This window comes from Arctopsyche grandis, chromosome 10 (genome assembly GCF_051622035.1).
Source record: "Arctopsyche grandis isolate Sample6627 chromosome 10, ASM5162203v2, whole genome shotgun sequence".
Taxonomy (NCBI): Eukaryota; Metazoa; Arthropoda; class Insecta; order Trichoptera; family Hydropsychidae; genus Arctopsyche; species Arctopsyche grandis.
Window position 1 is genome coordinate 27,235,464 of NC_135364.1, and position 16,469 is coordinate 27,251,932.

At 35.2% G+C, this 16,469-nt stretch overlaps 1 protein-coding gene across 2 annotated transcripts in view; it reads left to right on the top strand.

Annotated features, from left to right (window-relative positions):
* The window catches only part of Dhc64C (dynein heavy chain, cytoplasmic), a 40,756-nt gene that overhangs the window by 19,594 nt on the left and 4,693 nt on the right, over window positions 1-16,469 (top strand). Inside the window, exons 41-79 of one of the 2 annotated variants that reach the window (XM_077440236.1) lie at window positions 387-496; window positions 568-693; window positions 770-1,057; window positions 1,131-1,257; window positions 1,335-1,492; window positions 1,640-1,766; window positions 2,185-2,274; window positions 2,348-2,507; window positions 2,583-2,770; window positions 2,850-2,976; window positions 3,056-3,204; window positions 3,281-3,474; window positions 3,550-3,908; window positions 3,983-4,077; window positions 4,149-4,310; window positions 4,487-4,596; window positions 5,412-5,774; window positions 5,849-6,008; window positions 6,090-6,291; window positions 9,623-9,821; window positions 10,410-10,527; window positions 10,606-10,821; window positions 10,900-11,055; window positions 12,242-12,415; window positions 12,495-12,659; window positions 12,734-12,870; window positions 12,945-13,105; window positions 13,188-13,330; window positions 13,878-13,946; window positions 14,037-14,213; window positions 14,289-14,509; window positions 14,588-14,919; window positions 14,995-15,112; window positions 15,187-15,330; window positions 15,407-15,476; window positions 15,548-15,620; window positions 15,699-15,820; window positions 15,891-16,076; window positions 16,152-16,280. In XM_077440236.1, coding sequence (XP_077296362.1) covers window positions 387-496; window positions 568-693; window positions 770-1,057; window positions 1,131-1,257; window positions 1,335-1,492; window positions 1,640-1,766; window positions 2,185-2,274; window positions 2,348-2,507; window positions 2,583-2,770; window positions 2,850-2,976; window positions 3,056-3,204; window positions 3,281-3,474; window positions 3,550-3,908; window positions 3,983-4,077; window positions 4,149-4,310; window positions 4,487-4,596; window positions 5,412-5,774; window positions 5,849-6,008; window positions 6,090-6,291; window positions 9,623-9,821; window positions 10,410-10,527; window positions 10,606-10,821; window positions 10,900-11,055; window positions 12,242-12,415; window positions 12,495-12,659; window positions 12,734-12,870; window positions 12,945-13,105; window positions 13,188-13,330; window positions 13,878-13,946; window positions 14,037-14,213; window positions 14,289-14,509; window positions 14,588-14,919; window positions 14,995-15,112; window positions 15,187-15,330; window positions 15,407-15,476; window positions 15,548-15,620; window positions 15,699-15,820; window positions 15,891-16,076; window positions 16,152-16,280 — 6,405 coding nt within the window. Of the gene's footprint in view, window positions 1-386; window positions 497-567; window positions 694-769; window positions 1,058-1,130; window positions 1,258-1,334; window positions 1,493-1,639; window positions 1,767-2,184; window positions 2,275-2,347; window positions 2,508-2,582; window positions 2,771-2,849; window positions 2,977-3,055; window positions 3,205-3,280; window positions 3,475-3,549; window positions 3,909-3,982; window positions 4,078-4,148; window positions 4,311-4,486; window positions 4,597-5,411; window positions 5,775-5,848; window positions 6,009-6,089; window positions 6,292-9,622; window positions 9,822-10,409; window positions 10,528-10,605; window positions 10,822-10,899; window positions 11,056-12,241; window positions 12,416-12,494; window positions 12,660-12,733; window positions 12,871-12,944; window positions 13,106-13,187; window positions 13,331-13,877; window positions 13,947-14,036; window positions 14,214-14,288; window positions 14,510-14,587; window positions 14,920-14,994; window positions 15,113-15,186; window positions 15,331-15,406; window positions 15,477-15,547; window positions 15,621-15,698; window positions 15,821-15,890; window positions 16,081-16,151; window positions 16,281-16,469 lie in introns of both variants that reach the window. The other variant, XM_077440237.1, reaches the window with a different exon arrangement.

The following is a 16,469-nucleotide window of genomic DNA, read 5'->3' on the forward strand; positions in this document are numbered from 1 at the left end:
GGCCCTGTATAATACTAACTAAAAGCAATAGTTTACTAATTAATTTACATATATAAATAGTACGCTGTTATTTCTGAATTCTTGTAAAAGTTACTGACCATTAAAGTGATAAAGCTGACCATTTAATGTTTTACCTGCAAAAAATCACTCTGGTCTCGAATTTTCTTTGTACGTGTACAAATTTTTATTTTTCAAAATAAATATTTTAAGCGTTGAAATTACATAGTTCAATGGCTTATTCTGTTACAAATTATGCCACTGTTTTGAATTTTTTGTGAATTGATCCAATTCCACCTCACAAAATTAATAGTCTAAGAAAGATCCGATTTACTGTACTACATAATTTATGGAAAATCTTTTTAACTTATTGTTAACTACGCTTTCAGGTATTGCAATTGTATCAAATTTGCAATTTGAATCACGGTTTGATGATGGTCGGACCGTCCGGCAGTGGAAAGTCTACCGCTTGGAGAGTATTGCTGAAAGCTTTAGAAAGGTATATACTTCAATTGAAAGTTGGAATATATTTCTTTATTGTATTGATTAAACAAATTTTTATTTTTAAAGGTTTGAAGGAGTCGAAGGTGTTGCTCACGTCATCGATCCAAAAGCAATGTCAAAAGAATCTTTATACGGAGTGTTGGATCCCAACACCAGGGAATGGACTGACGGATTATTCACCCATATATTGAGGTTATCATTATTTTCGATCCATCAAAACGTGCACTAAATTGCTTTGACTCGTATTAATTTCAAATTTATTTTATAGGAAAATCATTGATAACGTAAGAGGTGAAATAAATAAGCGGCAATGGATCATATTCGACGGTGATGTCGATCCTGAATGGGTCGAGAATCTTAACTCCGTACTGGACGATAACAAATTATTAACATTGCCCAACGGAGAGCGTCTCAGCTTGCCGCCGAATGTTCGAGTCATGTTTGAAGTGCAAGACTTGAAATACGCCACGTTGGCTACTGTTTCTCGGTGCGGTATGGTCTGGTTCTCGCAAGATGTCCTCACCACTGAAATGATTTTCGAGAACTATTTGTTGAGGTATAAATTCAATGTTCAGATACAAAATGAGGTTTAAATCCGTTGCTTTAATTCATATTATTTATTTTTACAGATTGAGGAATACTCCGTTGGAAGATGGCGAAGAAGATTCTTTGAGCATTTTAGCTATTCCTGGCAAAAACAATTCTCAATCTACTGATCAAGTGACTCCTGATGAAATATTATCGCCGGCTCTACAAGTATTTGCTTTTTTATAAATTTGAATTACAGTTTATTTTATAATAGCATGTTTGTTATTTATTTTTTGTTTTTATAGACACAAAGAGCTGTTGCTGCTTTATTGAGTCCTCTGTTTTCTGCCGATGGTTTGGTTGTTCGTTGTATCGAACATGCAGCGACACTTGATCATGTCATGGACTTTACGAGACACCGTGCCCTTGGCTCCTTATTCTCCATGCTCAATCAAGGCGTCAGGTGAATATATTGTGTTTTAAATTAAGCACCTAGAAGATTTGAGATTTCTCGGTAAAAGAGCAATCCAAAACAAACTTAATAAATCGCTCTTTAGTTGGTAGTTACCAAAATTGGTATTTTTTTTCATTCATCATTTTATTTTTTCAGAAATGTATTGGCTTACAATCGTCAACATCCAGACTTCCCGATAACTCCCGAACAAATGGACGCATATATTCCAAAAGTACTAGTTTATTCTTTGCTATGGTCCTTTGCTGGTGATTCCAAATTAAAGGTATTGAATTTATCTATATTTTCACATACTGCTTATAATTAATTGATTTAAAATATATGTATGTCATAGCCAACAGTATATGTAGCTGGTAGTTGCATTAATTCTAAACACAGAGCTGTTCCCGGGTTCAAGCCCTGGGTTGAAATCGATTGAAAAGAATTTATTCAGAAGTATTTCTGTAGTGCTGCTGGTCAGATTACAAGTCAATCATTTCCTATCAGAGTTTGCCAATTTATCTGATTTCATTGTTGAAATGGTTCCTCATCTATTTCACTATTTGAATATGATTTAAAATCTAATCTGTAAATTTATATATATGTACATAGTACAAGTTTAATACCATAGATGACTCTCAGGGGCAACCCGTTACGGCTTCACGGGAAAATATAAATTAATATTTAATATTTATAATCATTAGGGTCGTTGCGAACTCGGAGATTTCATCAGGTCTATAAGTACAGTGCCTCTTCCACCAGCCAACGCCAATCAACCCATAATCGACTTTGAGGTATACTTTAACGATTTTATTTGTTTTGATACTAATTTTGAATGTTTTATAATGATTTATTTATATTGAATAGGTGTCTATCACTGGTGAGTGGGTACCTTGGTCAGCGAAAGTACCTCAGATCGAGGTGGAGACTCACAAAGTTGCCGCACCCGATGTCGTTGTACCTACTTTGGATACTGTACGTCACGAAGCCTTGCTTTATACTTGGCTAGCCGAGCATAAGCCTTTGGGTAGTGTTTTTTTTTAATATTGTATAGATTGCATTGTATTGAACTTTCTTAATTACTAATGTAATGTTTTCGTAGTACTCTGTGGTCCTCCTGGTTCCGGTAAAACGATGACGCTATTCTCCGCACTTCGGGCTTTGCCCGATATGGAAGTTGTCGGTCTTAATTTCTCGTCAGCTACCACTCCGGAACTTCTTTTGAAGACTTTCGATCATTATTGCGAGTATAGAAAGACTCCGAACGGTGTCATCCTCGCTCCCGTTCAGGTTTGATACTTTTTAAAACTTAATTTAAACTTATAAATAAATTGAATTATATTTTAACGCATTTTATATATATATACAGCTCGGAAAGTGGCTTGTATTGTTCTGTGATGAAATTAATTTACCCGATATGGATCAATACGGAACTCAACGAGTCATCTCCTTCTTACGTCAATTGCTTGAACATAAAGGATTTTATAGAGCATCAGGTAAATTATATTTGCTTGTGTTATATTTAATATTTAACGTTCATTGTAAATATTAATGTTTTTTTTTTTTAAATTTCAGATCATTCTTGGGTTTGCCTTGAACGTATTCAATTCGTCGGTGCTTGTAATCCTCCAACTGATCCTGGCAGAAAGCCTCTGAGTCATCGCTTGTTGAGACACGTTCCCGTTATATACGTCGATTATCCTGGTGAAACGTCTTTGAAACAAGTATGTATTAGTCATATACATATGTATATCGTTATACGGTGAAAACGTAATTCATATACAAATTAAATACTTATAGATTTATGGAACATTCACACGAGCTATGCTTCGAATGATGCCTTCATTGCGATCACACTCCGAACCTTTAACGAGTGCAATGGTTAAGCTATACCTGGCGTCGCAAGAGAGATTCACTCAAGACATGCAACCTCATTATGTATACAGTCCTCGAGAAATGACTCGTTGGGTACGAGGTATCTGCGAAGCCATTCGGTAACTATCAAAAACGTATTAGTATTGAATATCTATAATATAATATGTATTAATGGTTGTTTATATTTTTTCCAGACCGTTAGACAGTCTGTCTGTTGAGGGATTGGTGAGATTGTGGGCTCATGAAGCTTTGCGATTGTTCCAAGATCGTTTGGTGGATGATACAGAAAGAAAGTGGACTAATGATAACATTGATGCAGTTGCCGTTCAGTTCTTCCCTGGCATTGATCAAGAAGCGGCATTGAATAGGCCGATCTTGTACAGTAATTGGCTCAGCAAGGATTACAGTCCGGTGGTAAGAGATCAGCTCAGAGACTATGTCAAGGCCAGGTTGAAGGTATTTTACGAAGAAGAGCTGGACGTACCGTTGGTGTTGTTCGACGAAGTTTTGGATCATGTTTTGAGGATCGACAGAATCTTCCGACAGCCTCAAGGTATAATACAATACGAACAAGCTTATTGTATTATTATTTCTGTTTATATAAACAATACATGTTTGTATTTTTAGGTCACTTATTGCTGATCGGTGTGTCGGGTGCCGGTAAAACAACGTTGAGTCGCTTCGTCGCTTGGATGAACGGTTTGAGCATTTTCCAAATAAAGGTTAGAACTTGTCGTTAGCATATACATATTTTATTTTTTTGAAATGAATTTAATTTTGAGTTTTCTTTCAGGTCCATAATAAATACACCGGTCTCGATTTTGACGAAGATCTACGTAGTGTATTGAGACGTACCGGTTGTCGTGACGAAAAGGTTGCATTCATCTTGGACGAATCTAACGTCTTAGACAGCGGTTTCCTTGAAAGGATGAATACACTTTTGGCCAATGGAGAAGTAAGACTTTTCATTTAGACATTAGTTTACTTCAATTTTTAATTATAGGAATTTAGATTGAGTAGGAAAAACATTGCTTGCTTTATTGAAATCCTTTCACTCCGATACAATATTACAATAGAACTGTTGATGAAAGGTATTAAATGCAAAGTGTAATACTAAATCTATATTGACAGGTGCCAGGATTGTTCGAGGGTGATGACTTTGCCACGCTAATGACACAATGTAAGGAAGGAGCACAACGTGAAGGACTTATGCTCGACAGTAACGATGAGTTATACAAATGGTCAGTGCTAATCATATACTCAATAGATTTTTGATGGTATAAAAGCACCATTTTAATACGGGAATAATTTAAACGTCCATTTTATAAAATAAATTGCATTTAAAAAAGCAATTTAAAAAATTTTTGTGCATTAAAAAAAGTTTCTGTACATTACAAAAAAAATGTGTGCATTTCTAAATGGCGGATACAAATTGCAGTAGAAAGTTTGCTTTGATCATTGAAAAAAATATTTGCTACTTAAAAAGTGGATGAAATGTGCATTAAAATAACAGATGATCTGTATCGGCAACGTCGCGAATACCAAAATACCAACCAACGTTTGGTAAGGTTTTATTTATTTATGGTTTGGTTAGGTTGGGGTTGGTTTTATTTATTTAATATTACATTTCGCTAGTGAGATGTAATCTTATGTAGTTTTATTTATTTATGGTTTGGTTAGGTTTTATTTATTAATGGTTTGGTTAGGTTAGGTTAAGTTAGGGTTGGTATTATTTATTTTAGATTAAATTTCACTAGTGAGAAACAGAAGTAAACACTTTTGATAGTTGACAATTGTTAATAGCGAAAGACTGCAACGTTGCCACTTTTTGTATCTATTCTAATGCTAAAATCTATTCTTTCAAATGATCGTTTCATATTTTTTAATCATCACTTTATAATGCCAAAATATTTTATTCGATGCACAATATGAGATTGTTTAATGCACCGAAAATAATGCAAAATTTTAATGCACAAATATTTTTTTCAAGATACAAAGCTTTTTTCTCAATGTACAGTTAAATCGTACCCTTTTAATACCAAGTTTAACTTTTTAGGTTCACCGGGCAAGTTATGCGTAATCTTCATGTGGTGTTCACCATGAATCCTTCATCTCAAGGGCTCAAAGATAGGGCCGCAACCTCTCCTGCTCTGTTCAACAGATGCGTACTGAATTGGTTCGGTGATTGGAGCGACGGTGCTCTTTATCAAGTCGGAAAAGAATTCACGTCCCGCGTCGATTTAGACTCTTCGGACTACATCGCACCTGAAAACTTCCCCACAGCATGCGGAAAGGTACCTGCTCGTCCTCATCACCGTGACGCCGTTATTAATGCGTGCGTTTATGTGCATCAAACTTTGAGGACTGCCAACAGTCGTCTCGCCAAACGTGGAGGAAGAACGATGGCTATCACGCCGAGGTTTGTATACTTGATATTTTTATTTGGTTTTGTGTTTAAGTTGGTTGTTGATGTTGGTTTTGTTTTGATTTCAGACATTATTTAGATTTTATCCAGCATTTGGTGCGATTGTACGGTGAAAAGCGTACTGATTTGGAAGAACAGCAGCTCCATCTTAATGTCGGTCTTGCTAAGATTGCCGAAACTGTAGAACAAGTTGAAGATATGCAGAGAAGTTTGGCCGTTAAATCTCAGGTATGTTAATTTTTTTAATCAATGTTTCGTTTGATTCAATTCAAAACAGTAATGTATCATTGCAATTGGTTTGTCTTTTAGGAGTTGCAACAAAAGAACGAAGCGGCCAACGCTAAGCTCAGACAGATGGTTAAAGATCAACAAGAGGCCGAAAAGAAAAAAGTAGAATCTCAGGAAATCCAAGTCGCTCTCAGCAAACAAACGATTCATATCGAAGCCAAGCGAAAGGACGTAATGGCCGATTTGGCTTTGGTCGAACCAGCTGTCATAGACGCTCAAACCGGTACTTATTCCTTTCTCACACTACGAACTGCATACTTTACCGTAAATTTTCTTATTAAGAAAGTGTTATTTTCATCATTAGTTTTAATTTTCATGCATAAAAAAAAAAGACACATTATCATTAAAGTATGTTTGTTAAGATCGTTTTTATTTAATTTTTGTCGCTTGAATGTGTATTGAATTTTCATTAACTCTAATGTGTGATGTATTTGAATGCTCGGCGTTTATTTTGTTGTTTATAATTATTTTATTTGAATTATATATTAAGCCGTAAAGTCGATAAAGAAGCAACAGTTGGTCGAAGTGCGCTCAATGGCGAACCCGCCCGCTACCGTTAAATTGGCATTGGAATCCATTTGCCTGCTGTTGGGAGAACGAGCATCCGACTGGCGTTCCATCAGAGCCATCTTGATGCGCGACAACTTTATCCCCTCGATTATCAACCTCCAGACAAATATGATAACGTTAGGATCTCATTAATTTCAGGATCAATGTTGAAATATTTACTTCACCTATAAAAAAACTATCAAACTCAAAGCGAACATATTTCACACACATATATACATATGTATATAAAGCAAAAATGAATAGTTTTTTTAAAGGAAATAATGTATTAATACACGGCATAATCATGTATAATATGAATTATGTGTTCTGTGATTTTATTTGTATATAAAACATTAACTTTTGTGCCGCTCATTTTACTGTATAAAATACATACTTTCAGCTGCTATTTGAATGTTGCAACAAAATGCAGATAATGTGTCTAACAGAATGCTAATTTTCATTATTGTAATATAATAATCATATGTATATCCAGGCTACTAATTATTATTATAGATCGTACGTATATATACATAAGGGGGCAAACATTTGTCGACGTTTTTGAAACCGTTTTTGTACAATTTGGTGATTGTTAATGTCTGCCACCTTGAATTATATATTATTATATGTATAATATATACATATGTAACACTGGACAACGGCAAAAAATGCTTTCGCTAAAATTCTAAAATCTTTACTAATTCGGATCCATTGAATATTATGTCGAAACTTTTCCAATATCAATGTAGTATAAGTTGTAGTGAAAGGAACAGAGTGAATTTTTGTTTGAGTTGTCTCTCTTTAATTAGTTATTATTATAGAAATGAACCTTCTATGTAAATAATAAAAACTAGTTAAATCGCACCGTCATGACGATAAAACTAACAAACATACAATTGTTCGTTTAATAGTCTTCTACTTCTTTCTCGTTTGCTCTATGCTGCCTTTTAATTGTTCATTCATTTTGGAGATGTGCCTCAAGATTGCTTGATGTGTGGCTGTGTGATGAGATCATGCTCTCGGGTTCTTATATGTAGGTTCGAGATAATTGCGACGATGCAATGGATGAGGTCACCGACTTCGATTCGGAATCGTAAAAGTTGTACTGAATTCTCACAGTACTTTTTTTTTTGCTTCCTCGTTTTGGTCAATACTCATCTTCTGTCATCAACCCCTCTCAATATCATTTCCTGTCATCTGAAATCCGGTGGATAATCCACCTCCACTCCACCAGTCCTATGCCGAGTTGAAAGCAGCGTTTAGGAATGATCCCGTCAGTACTTTAATTTAATCTGACCATCATTAAAGTGACAACTAGTTAACGAGACATCATAGACACGATCCTCAGTGATGAGGCATAAGACTATATATTTCATGGAAGACCGTACTCTCTCTCTCTCTCGCCTATCCGGTTCCTAACTGGTTTCTCGCCTTTTCTGTTCCGGTGACTCTAAACCCTCCACGTTCTTCCTGACAGTTGGCCAAAGTAGGAAAGAATCCTTTTCCTACATGTTGTGGAGTCTCTCTACCTACAAACTCTTTGAGAATGAAGACTTTCGGACGTTTTGCGGTCCATGGAAAATCCAGTATCTACTTCCAGCACCACATTTCAAAGGCATCTTAATAGTGTAGAATAGGATAATGGTTAAAATAAATTGTCTGCATAAGTTAAAAATAAATCTTTATACTCCATGGTTAATCATATAAGGGCGAAAATAATGAAATGACGGTGTGGTTTAAAATACGACTATTTAATATGGCGGCCGGAAAGGAAGTAAAGCGGTAGACACCAACATGGTGTCAAATCAGTCCCAACTCGCAGGATGGCGACCCAAACTCGACCATGCTGCAGAGCCCCTACAGCCTCTAAGTAGATATGTTTAGAAAGACCTTTGACAATGTGTAATAAAAGGATTCGTTTTGTAGTATATAGTTTTTGTACTTTTTGTAAGGATGAAAATAATCTCGAAAAGACGATAATCACAGGCATAGTCAAGTAAGTAAGACTTACAAATAAGTAAGTCAATCCATTTCTTTTTCAAATCGCTTTTCAACAATTAAACCACTGCCAAAACATATATACGAATACAATAACAAAAGAAAAAAACTTCTATATATACTATTTGCTACCAAGGTTTCCTCTTGGCAGAGAATTTACCGCCATCTATTGAAAATTTATTTAATTATTTAATTTTTATTTTGTTTATATGTAGGTAGGTAGCAGAGAAATGTTATAATAATAGAAGTGGCTTTAGGCCTTATATTGTTGTCAAGTGAGAAATATCCACAGACATTTCCAAATAATTTTAGCATCGGTCGTATTTGATGGTTGGTGCTCGACGTATGTCCGATAAAAACTTCTCTGTTTGTTTATATTACTCGCAAGATGGGCAAGCATCGGTAAAAATTGCACATGCATTCAAAAACACACAATAAACAACATGGGATACATTTTTATAAGTAAATTGATCCGATTGTATTCCGTGCGATGTAGCGTATTTATAGAGACGTACCGCGTAAATTGACAACAATTATTTATTCGTAAGGGCCCCTCTATTCTTATTACATCTCTCTGCTTTTATCATTATAATATTTCTCTGGGTACAACACTAGTTAGTAAAGATTTTTGACTTTTAGTAAGGGCGTATAAACGAAAAACCCACAAGCTTCTTGTCCAGTGTAATTAATGCGTTATAATTTTAAGTTACTCTTAATATTATATAACTAGCATGTTATGTATGTATGTATGTATAATTCCTTATGATTCTATTTTCTCACGCGTTTGTTTCTTTCTCTTTTCTTTTTCCCGCTCTCGTATGTTACCACTGCACCGCCATTGACTGCCTGCTGCACTGTGACGCCTCAACACTATCGGTGTGGAAAATACTGCTCAACGCCTTCGGACACTTTGTGTTGGATCGATATGCCAAAAAAAAAAAAAAAAACAATAAACAAAACATAAATAAAAACATAATATAAAAATCTGATTTGCCAATTGAATTCTGTAGCTGTTAAGTCTATCAAAAAACAGCACTTGGTCGAAGTGAGGTCGATGGCCAACCCTCCCGCCATTGTAAAGGTCGCTTTGGAGTCTATTTGTCTTTTGCTCGGCGAAAACGCCACAGATTGGAAAGCCATCCGTGCCGTTATCATGAGAGAGAACTTTATCAATTCAATTGTCTCTAATTTCTCAACGGAAGATATAACGTAAGACTTTCTTTTTTTGAATAGCATTTGGTTACCTTTGTGTGTGTGTTTGTTTTAAATAATTTTTAACAACTCATCAACACGTACTATGTCTGTGTAAAATACTAGATTTTTATGTTGCTATTTGCTTTTTACATTATGTGACACTCGCCTTGTTAAAATTCGCTATATACTTTGACTTTTTTGACTGTTGGTAAAAGTAGCGAGCTTTAGTTTCATATTTAAATTGGAAAAATCAGATTTTATTTCAAATTTGTAAGGTAAAGTATTATAACACTTTATTTTTTCGTTTTTTTTTTTTTGTAATATGTTAACTAAAATATGATTTTAATATAAAACAAACATGAAAAATAGCATATTAATTTCAATTCATATATTCATTCACAAAAGGAAAGCTTAATTTTTTTTTTTAATATACTGCAGTTTAAATTTTTGTATATAAAATATGATTTAATTTAATATTTGATTATTGTAAATATAATTCAATCATAAATGCTTCAATAATTTATTATAACATATAGTAAGTTTTTGAATAAAATTTGAAATATTTCATTATAACAATACTAATCTGTCGAATGTTCTATATAGGGATGATGTACGTGAAAAGATGAAAACTAGATATCTAAGCAACCCGGATTATAACTTTGAAAAAGTTAATAGGGCCAGTATGGCCTGTGGGCCTATGGTTAAATGGGCTATAGCACAAGTGAGTTCAATGACTCTAAACGTACATATATTCATATTTGAAGTAATGCGAAATTGCATCGGTTGATTCGACTTTCAGATCGAATACGCTGATATGTTGAAACGCGTGGAGCCGTTGCGCCAAGAGTTGCGTGCCTTGGAGGTTCAAGCCGAGACGAACGTGAAAGCCGGCGAAGAAGTCACCCAACTCATCGGAAACCTGGAGCGAAGTATAGCCACGTACAAAGAGGAGTACGCTCAACTCATCGCACAAGCTCAGGCCATCAAGACCGATTTAGAAAACGTGCAAGCTAAGGTAATCTAGAACGTTCCATTTCTTCACACGTTTAATTGTATATTGTGATGGTTTTTCATATTGAATTGACGATTCCAGGTCGATAGGTCTATCGCTCTGCTCAAATCTTTGGTGATTGAACGCGAAAGATGGGAAGGCAGCTCGGAGACTTTCCGCTCACAGATGAGCACTATCGTAGGGGATGTTTTACTCTCGGCTGCTTTTATAGCGTACGGGGGATACTTCGATCAACATGTTTGTATCTGTTTGATTTTATTGGCTTGTATTTAATTATTACTAAATCGTTAGTAATAATAGTTTAATAACTGAGTATATGATCAGTTGTCACATACTCAGTTATTAAACTAAACGATCAGTTATGAAACTCAATAATCAGTTATTAAACCAAGATGATCAGATAATAAAAAAATGAAACGGTCGATGATTATTATAAGATGATTAGTAATATCATTTGAAAATGATCATTTCATTTTGACAGCCAGAAAATCGTCAGTGCTGCCATATCGTATTATGGCTCCTGGTTCCACGACAAATCACTCACAGACTTTATACTCAACGGCGCTAAGCGCACGAAATTCACAGACAAATTACCCACGCGACAACTGGCTCACGGCCATTACACTCACAGATAAATCACTCATGCAAAAAAGCACTCACGGACATTTCGCTCACGGAATTATTAAAATAGCGTACAAAAACTTTATTTTTTTTACACAATAATTATCTAATAATCTCCCCCCTCTCCGCTTTCAACCCCCTCGGTCCTCGCCCCTCGCTTCAGGTTCAGTTCAGTTTCACTGTCATGAATAAATACCGACCCTATATGAATAGTGAATAGGGCCAACTCTAACTTATCCTAACCCAACTTAAACGAATAAATACTGACCCTATCAACCTAATCTTAAATGAATAGGGCCAATTCTAACTTAACCTAACCTAATCTGGCCCTTAAATAAATAAATAAAAAAAATGGCTGCTAAGATATGTTTTTTTGTGAAAATATTGATGAAATAAAACTAAAAAATAAAAGATATTACGATGTGTTTGGATGGATATTACAGTGTGTGGACCATGAGGAGAGTGGGAATGGACAGCAGTGGGGCGACGCGCTATCATCCAACTGTCAAAAATTATAATTTCACTGATCGAAAATTCTTTTTGATCAGTATTTAAATAAAATACTGATCAAAAAGGATTTTTTACTGATAAAATAAGAATTATTTACTGAACAAAAATGAATAATTTACTGATCGTTTATTATATTCTAGTGATCAAGTTTATAATTAATTACTGATACATTTTTAATTTTTTTTTACGGACCACTTTTGGAATTTGGAACTAACCAAATAATTTGTTACCGTTTTTATTTACATACGTCAGTGTGAATTTTGTGTTTATATCGAATGATTTTATATTTCAGTATCGTCAAAGTTTGTTCTCGACTTGGTTGGCTCATCTTCAGAAAGCTGGCCTACGTTATAGGCAAGATATTGCAAGAACTGAATACTTGTCTAATCCCGATGAAAGGTTGCGTTGGCAGGCTAATGCTCTACCAGCTGATGATCTCTGTACCGAGAACGCTATCATGCTCAAAGTATATATGATAAATTAATGTAAATTTTGACTATATTTTTTGCATAGTGTGATTCTAATGCTTTTTAATTGTGTTGCAGCGTTTCAATAGATATCCGTTGATTATTGATCCTTCGGGACAAGCGACGGAATTCATCATGAACGAATTCAAAGACCGTAAGATTACCAAAACTTCATTCTTGGACGATTCGTTCAGGAAGAATTTGGAATCTGCTTTGCGTTTCGGTAATCCGTTATTAGTACAGGTAATGTTTTTGTTACATAAACGATGAGTGTGTAATATGTTTTAAATTTATTAAATTCTATTGATAATTTTTAGGATGTTGAAAATTACGATCCGATATTGAATCCGGTATTGAACCGAGAGTTGCGACGTACCGGAGGCAGAGTGCTCATCACTTTGGGAGACCAAGATATTGATCTTAGTCCTTCCTTTGTTATATTCTTGAGCACTAGGTATTTTTCGTGCTTATTTTTTGTATGTTTTTCAATTGTTTCATTTTAATTGTGTTTGTTTTTATTCATTTCAGGGATCCTACAGTTGAATTCCCACCGGATATCTGTTCTCGTGTCACATTTGTCAACTTCACGGTGACAAGATCATCATTGCAAAGTCAATGCCTCAATCAAGTTCTCAAAGCTGAACGGCCGGATATAGACGAGAAGCGGTCAGATCTTCTTAAACTGCAAGGTTTTTATAATTTTTCTTTTTATCTAGATTTTTTTATGTTACGAATAAACGGCAAAGGTATTTAATTTTTAATTCAATTCAGGTGAATTCCATTTGAGGCTCAGACAGTTAGAAAAGTCGTTGTTGCAAGCTCTCAACGATGCTAAAGGTAAAATTTTGGATGACGATTCTATCATAGCAACTTTGGAAACTTTGAAGAAAGAAGCTGCCGATATCGGACAAAAGGTAAGTTGAAATTAAATTGTTTTTTTCATTTATTAAAATAGTTTTGCTCCTTAGAACGAATCATTTGCGCATTAGAATAAAAGAAATTGCACATTAAATAAATTCTATATATGAGATCTTTAATGCGCATTTCATTCATTTTAGGTCGCTTTATATTTTTGTTTTGTAAAAGTAATTTATCAAATGCCCGCATTTGATATTAAAATTCTAACCCAATTAAAAAATGGCTTTGTAATTTTTCAAATGATCAAGTTTTTTTATTTATTTAGTACAGGTTTTTAGTCTTATTTCGTATTTAATTTTTTTTTAAGTGTACAAATATATTAAAGAAACAAGCCTTTTTTTTGTTTTATAATCTAACTATAATTTTTTTCTATTGCTGTTTGTTTTAAATATATTAGAAATTATTTTTAAATTGTACATTTATTTTTTTTAAATGATATAATATTATTTTTAATTACGATAAATGCGCATTCAAATTGTCCCCATTAAATTGTTGTTGTTTTTATTTACAAATTTAATTATTAAATGTAATATAAAATTTCAGGTCGAAGAAACAGACAAAGTTATCGGTGAAATTGAAACAGTCAGTCAACAATACCTGCCGTTGTCCCAAGTGAGTTTTTTTTGTTAATTTTCTTTTTTGTATATATAAATCATTTCATACAACTTTTATGTAATTTTTTACGCTTTAAATATTTTTCAGGCCTGCAGCAGCATGTATTTCACGATGGAATCATTGAATCAAGTGCATTTCTTATATCAATATTCTCTAAAAATGTTCCTGGACATGTTCGGTTCCGTTTTATATTCCAATCCAGGCTTGCAACAAATCACCGATTATAGCAAGAGGCTCAGTGTCATTACAGCCGATCTTTTCAATGTAATTATTACAACCTATAATAGTCTGTATATTAAAATAAAATTGTTTTATATTAATGACGTGTATCATTTTTAGGTATGCTATGAGAGAGTTGCACGAGGAATGCTACATACAGATCGTTTAACATTTGCTCTGTTATTATCCCGCATACACCTCAAAGGACGGTCTCAGGATGAGCATTTGGAGCAAGAATTCCAAGTTTTCCTCAGAGGTAAAGAGGGTGTCGTATCCGTTACGTCTGCTATGGACGGTTTGACTATTGAACAACACGAAGCAATGGTCAGACTTAGCATGAGGTAATCTCATCACTCTATAATAATACATTTAAGATCATTTGATAGTATCGTTGTATTGAATAATATGTCGTATGATAGGTTGCCTTCGTTGCGAAAACTTCCGGAGAAAGTCAACGAAAACATGACAGACTTCACGACTTGGCTTGGACAGGCTTCTCCCGAGCAGTGCGTGCCGGTTCTTTGGGACAACCCATCACCAATCGCCGCCAACATGTATCAGCTGTTGATAATCCAAGCTTTCAGACCCGACCGAGTGATTGCGGCAGCTCAGCAGTTGGTAGCGGCAGTTTTAGGCGCCACCTTTATGCCGAAAGCCGAACGGGAACTCGATTTGGCATCCATCGTCGATAGGGATCTGTCGGCGGCTACACCAGCTTTGCTCTGCTCCGTAACCGGCTACGATGCCAGCGGTACTGTATTATTTGGGGATTTTAATTGATTTATTGCTTTATTTTTTATTTATTGTATGTATGATTAAATTTTAGGAAGGGTCGATGATTTGGCAACGGAATTGAATAAACAGATATCTAGCATCGCTATCGGTTCTGCCGAAGGGTTCAATCAAGCCGAGAGAGCTATCAATATGGCTTGCAAGACTGGCCGGTTTGTATTCAATACCACAAATGTTGATTTATTTCTGTGTTGTTTGTTATTTATGTATCGACTTTTAATTACAGATGGGTCATGTTGAAAAACGTACATTTGGCGCCGTCTTGGTTAGTCCAATTGGAGAAGAAGCTTCATTCGTTGCAACCGCATCCAGGTTTCCGACTATTCTTGACTACGGAAATAAGTCCGAAGCTGCCTACTAATCTATTGAGGTATTTTATTTTATAATCGTTACTTATTTGAATGTTTTTTTTTAATTGTAAGTATTAAACTGACTATGCTTTTTAGGGCCGGTCGCATATTCGTGTTCGAACCACCACCTGGCATTAAGGCTAATCTTATGCGCACTTTTACAACGGTATGTACATAATGCGGTCGTTTTAAATCATTATTGTTTTATTCGTATTAATATATGATTTAACATTTTAGGTGCCTGCTACAAGAATGATGAAAGCTCCGTCTGAACGAGCTCGCCTTTACTTCTTGCTCGCTTGGTTCCACGGTAACTATCTTTGTTTTATTTCATTGCTATTACTCGTTCTGTATATATTATATGTATATGAGCTATTTTGCCTTTTAGGTATTGTACAAGAACGTTTGAGGTACGTTCCTCTCGGTTGGGCTAAGCATTACGAGTTCAATGAAAGCGATCTGCGAGTTGCTTGCGATACGCTCGATACTTGGATCGAGGCTACAGCTATGGTATGTTATAATTTTAAGTTCTGTATCATCTACAAATATAAGCTTATACTTATTATTGTGAATTTTTCAGGGACGGACTAATCTTCCTCCGGAGAAAGTACCGTGGGACGCTTTGGTGACTTTGCTGTCGCAATGTATCTACGGTGGAAAGATCGACAATACCTTCGATCAACGTTTGCTCCACTCGTTCTTGTGCAAGTTGTTCACGCCGAAGAGTTTCGAACCTGATTTCCCACTCGTTGCTAATGTCGATGGGGTATGTTTACCTGCTGTACTATTTTGAATTATTTATTAAAATTTGTTTTAATGTGTGTTTTGCATTGTTTCGTAGGGAGCTGACGGTCAAAGGCATATCATAATGCCAGACGGTACAAGACGTGATCACTTCTTAAAATGGATCGAAAATCTGTCTGATAGGCAGACGCCATCTTGGCTCGGATTGCCCAATAATGCTGAAAAGGTTTTTTTTATTAATTTATTCCACATAATATATGTCATCATCATCATCATTTACAGCCATTCGCCATCCACTGCTGGATGAAGGCCTCTCCAACACGCTTCCACTCGTCTCTGTTTTGCGCAACACTCATCCATCTCATTCCGCACATTTTCCTAATTTCGTTCACCCATCTTCCTTGCGGTCTTCCTT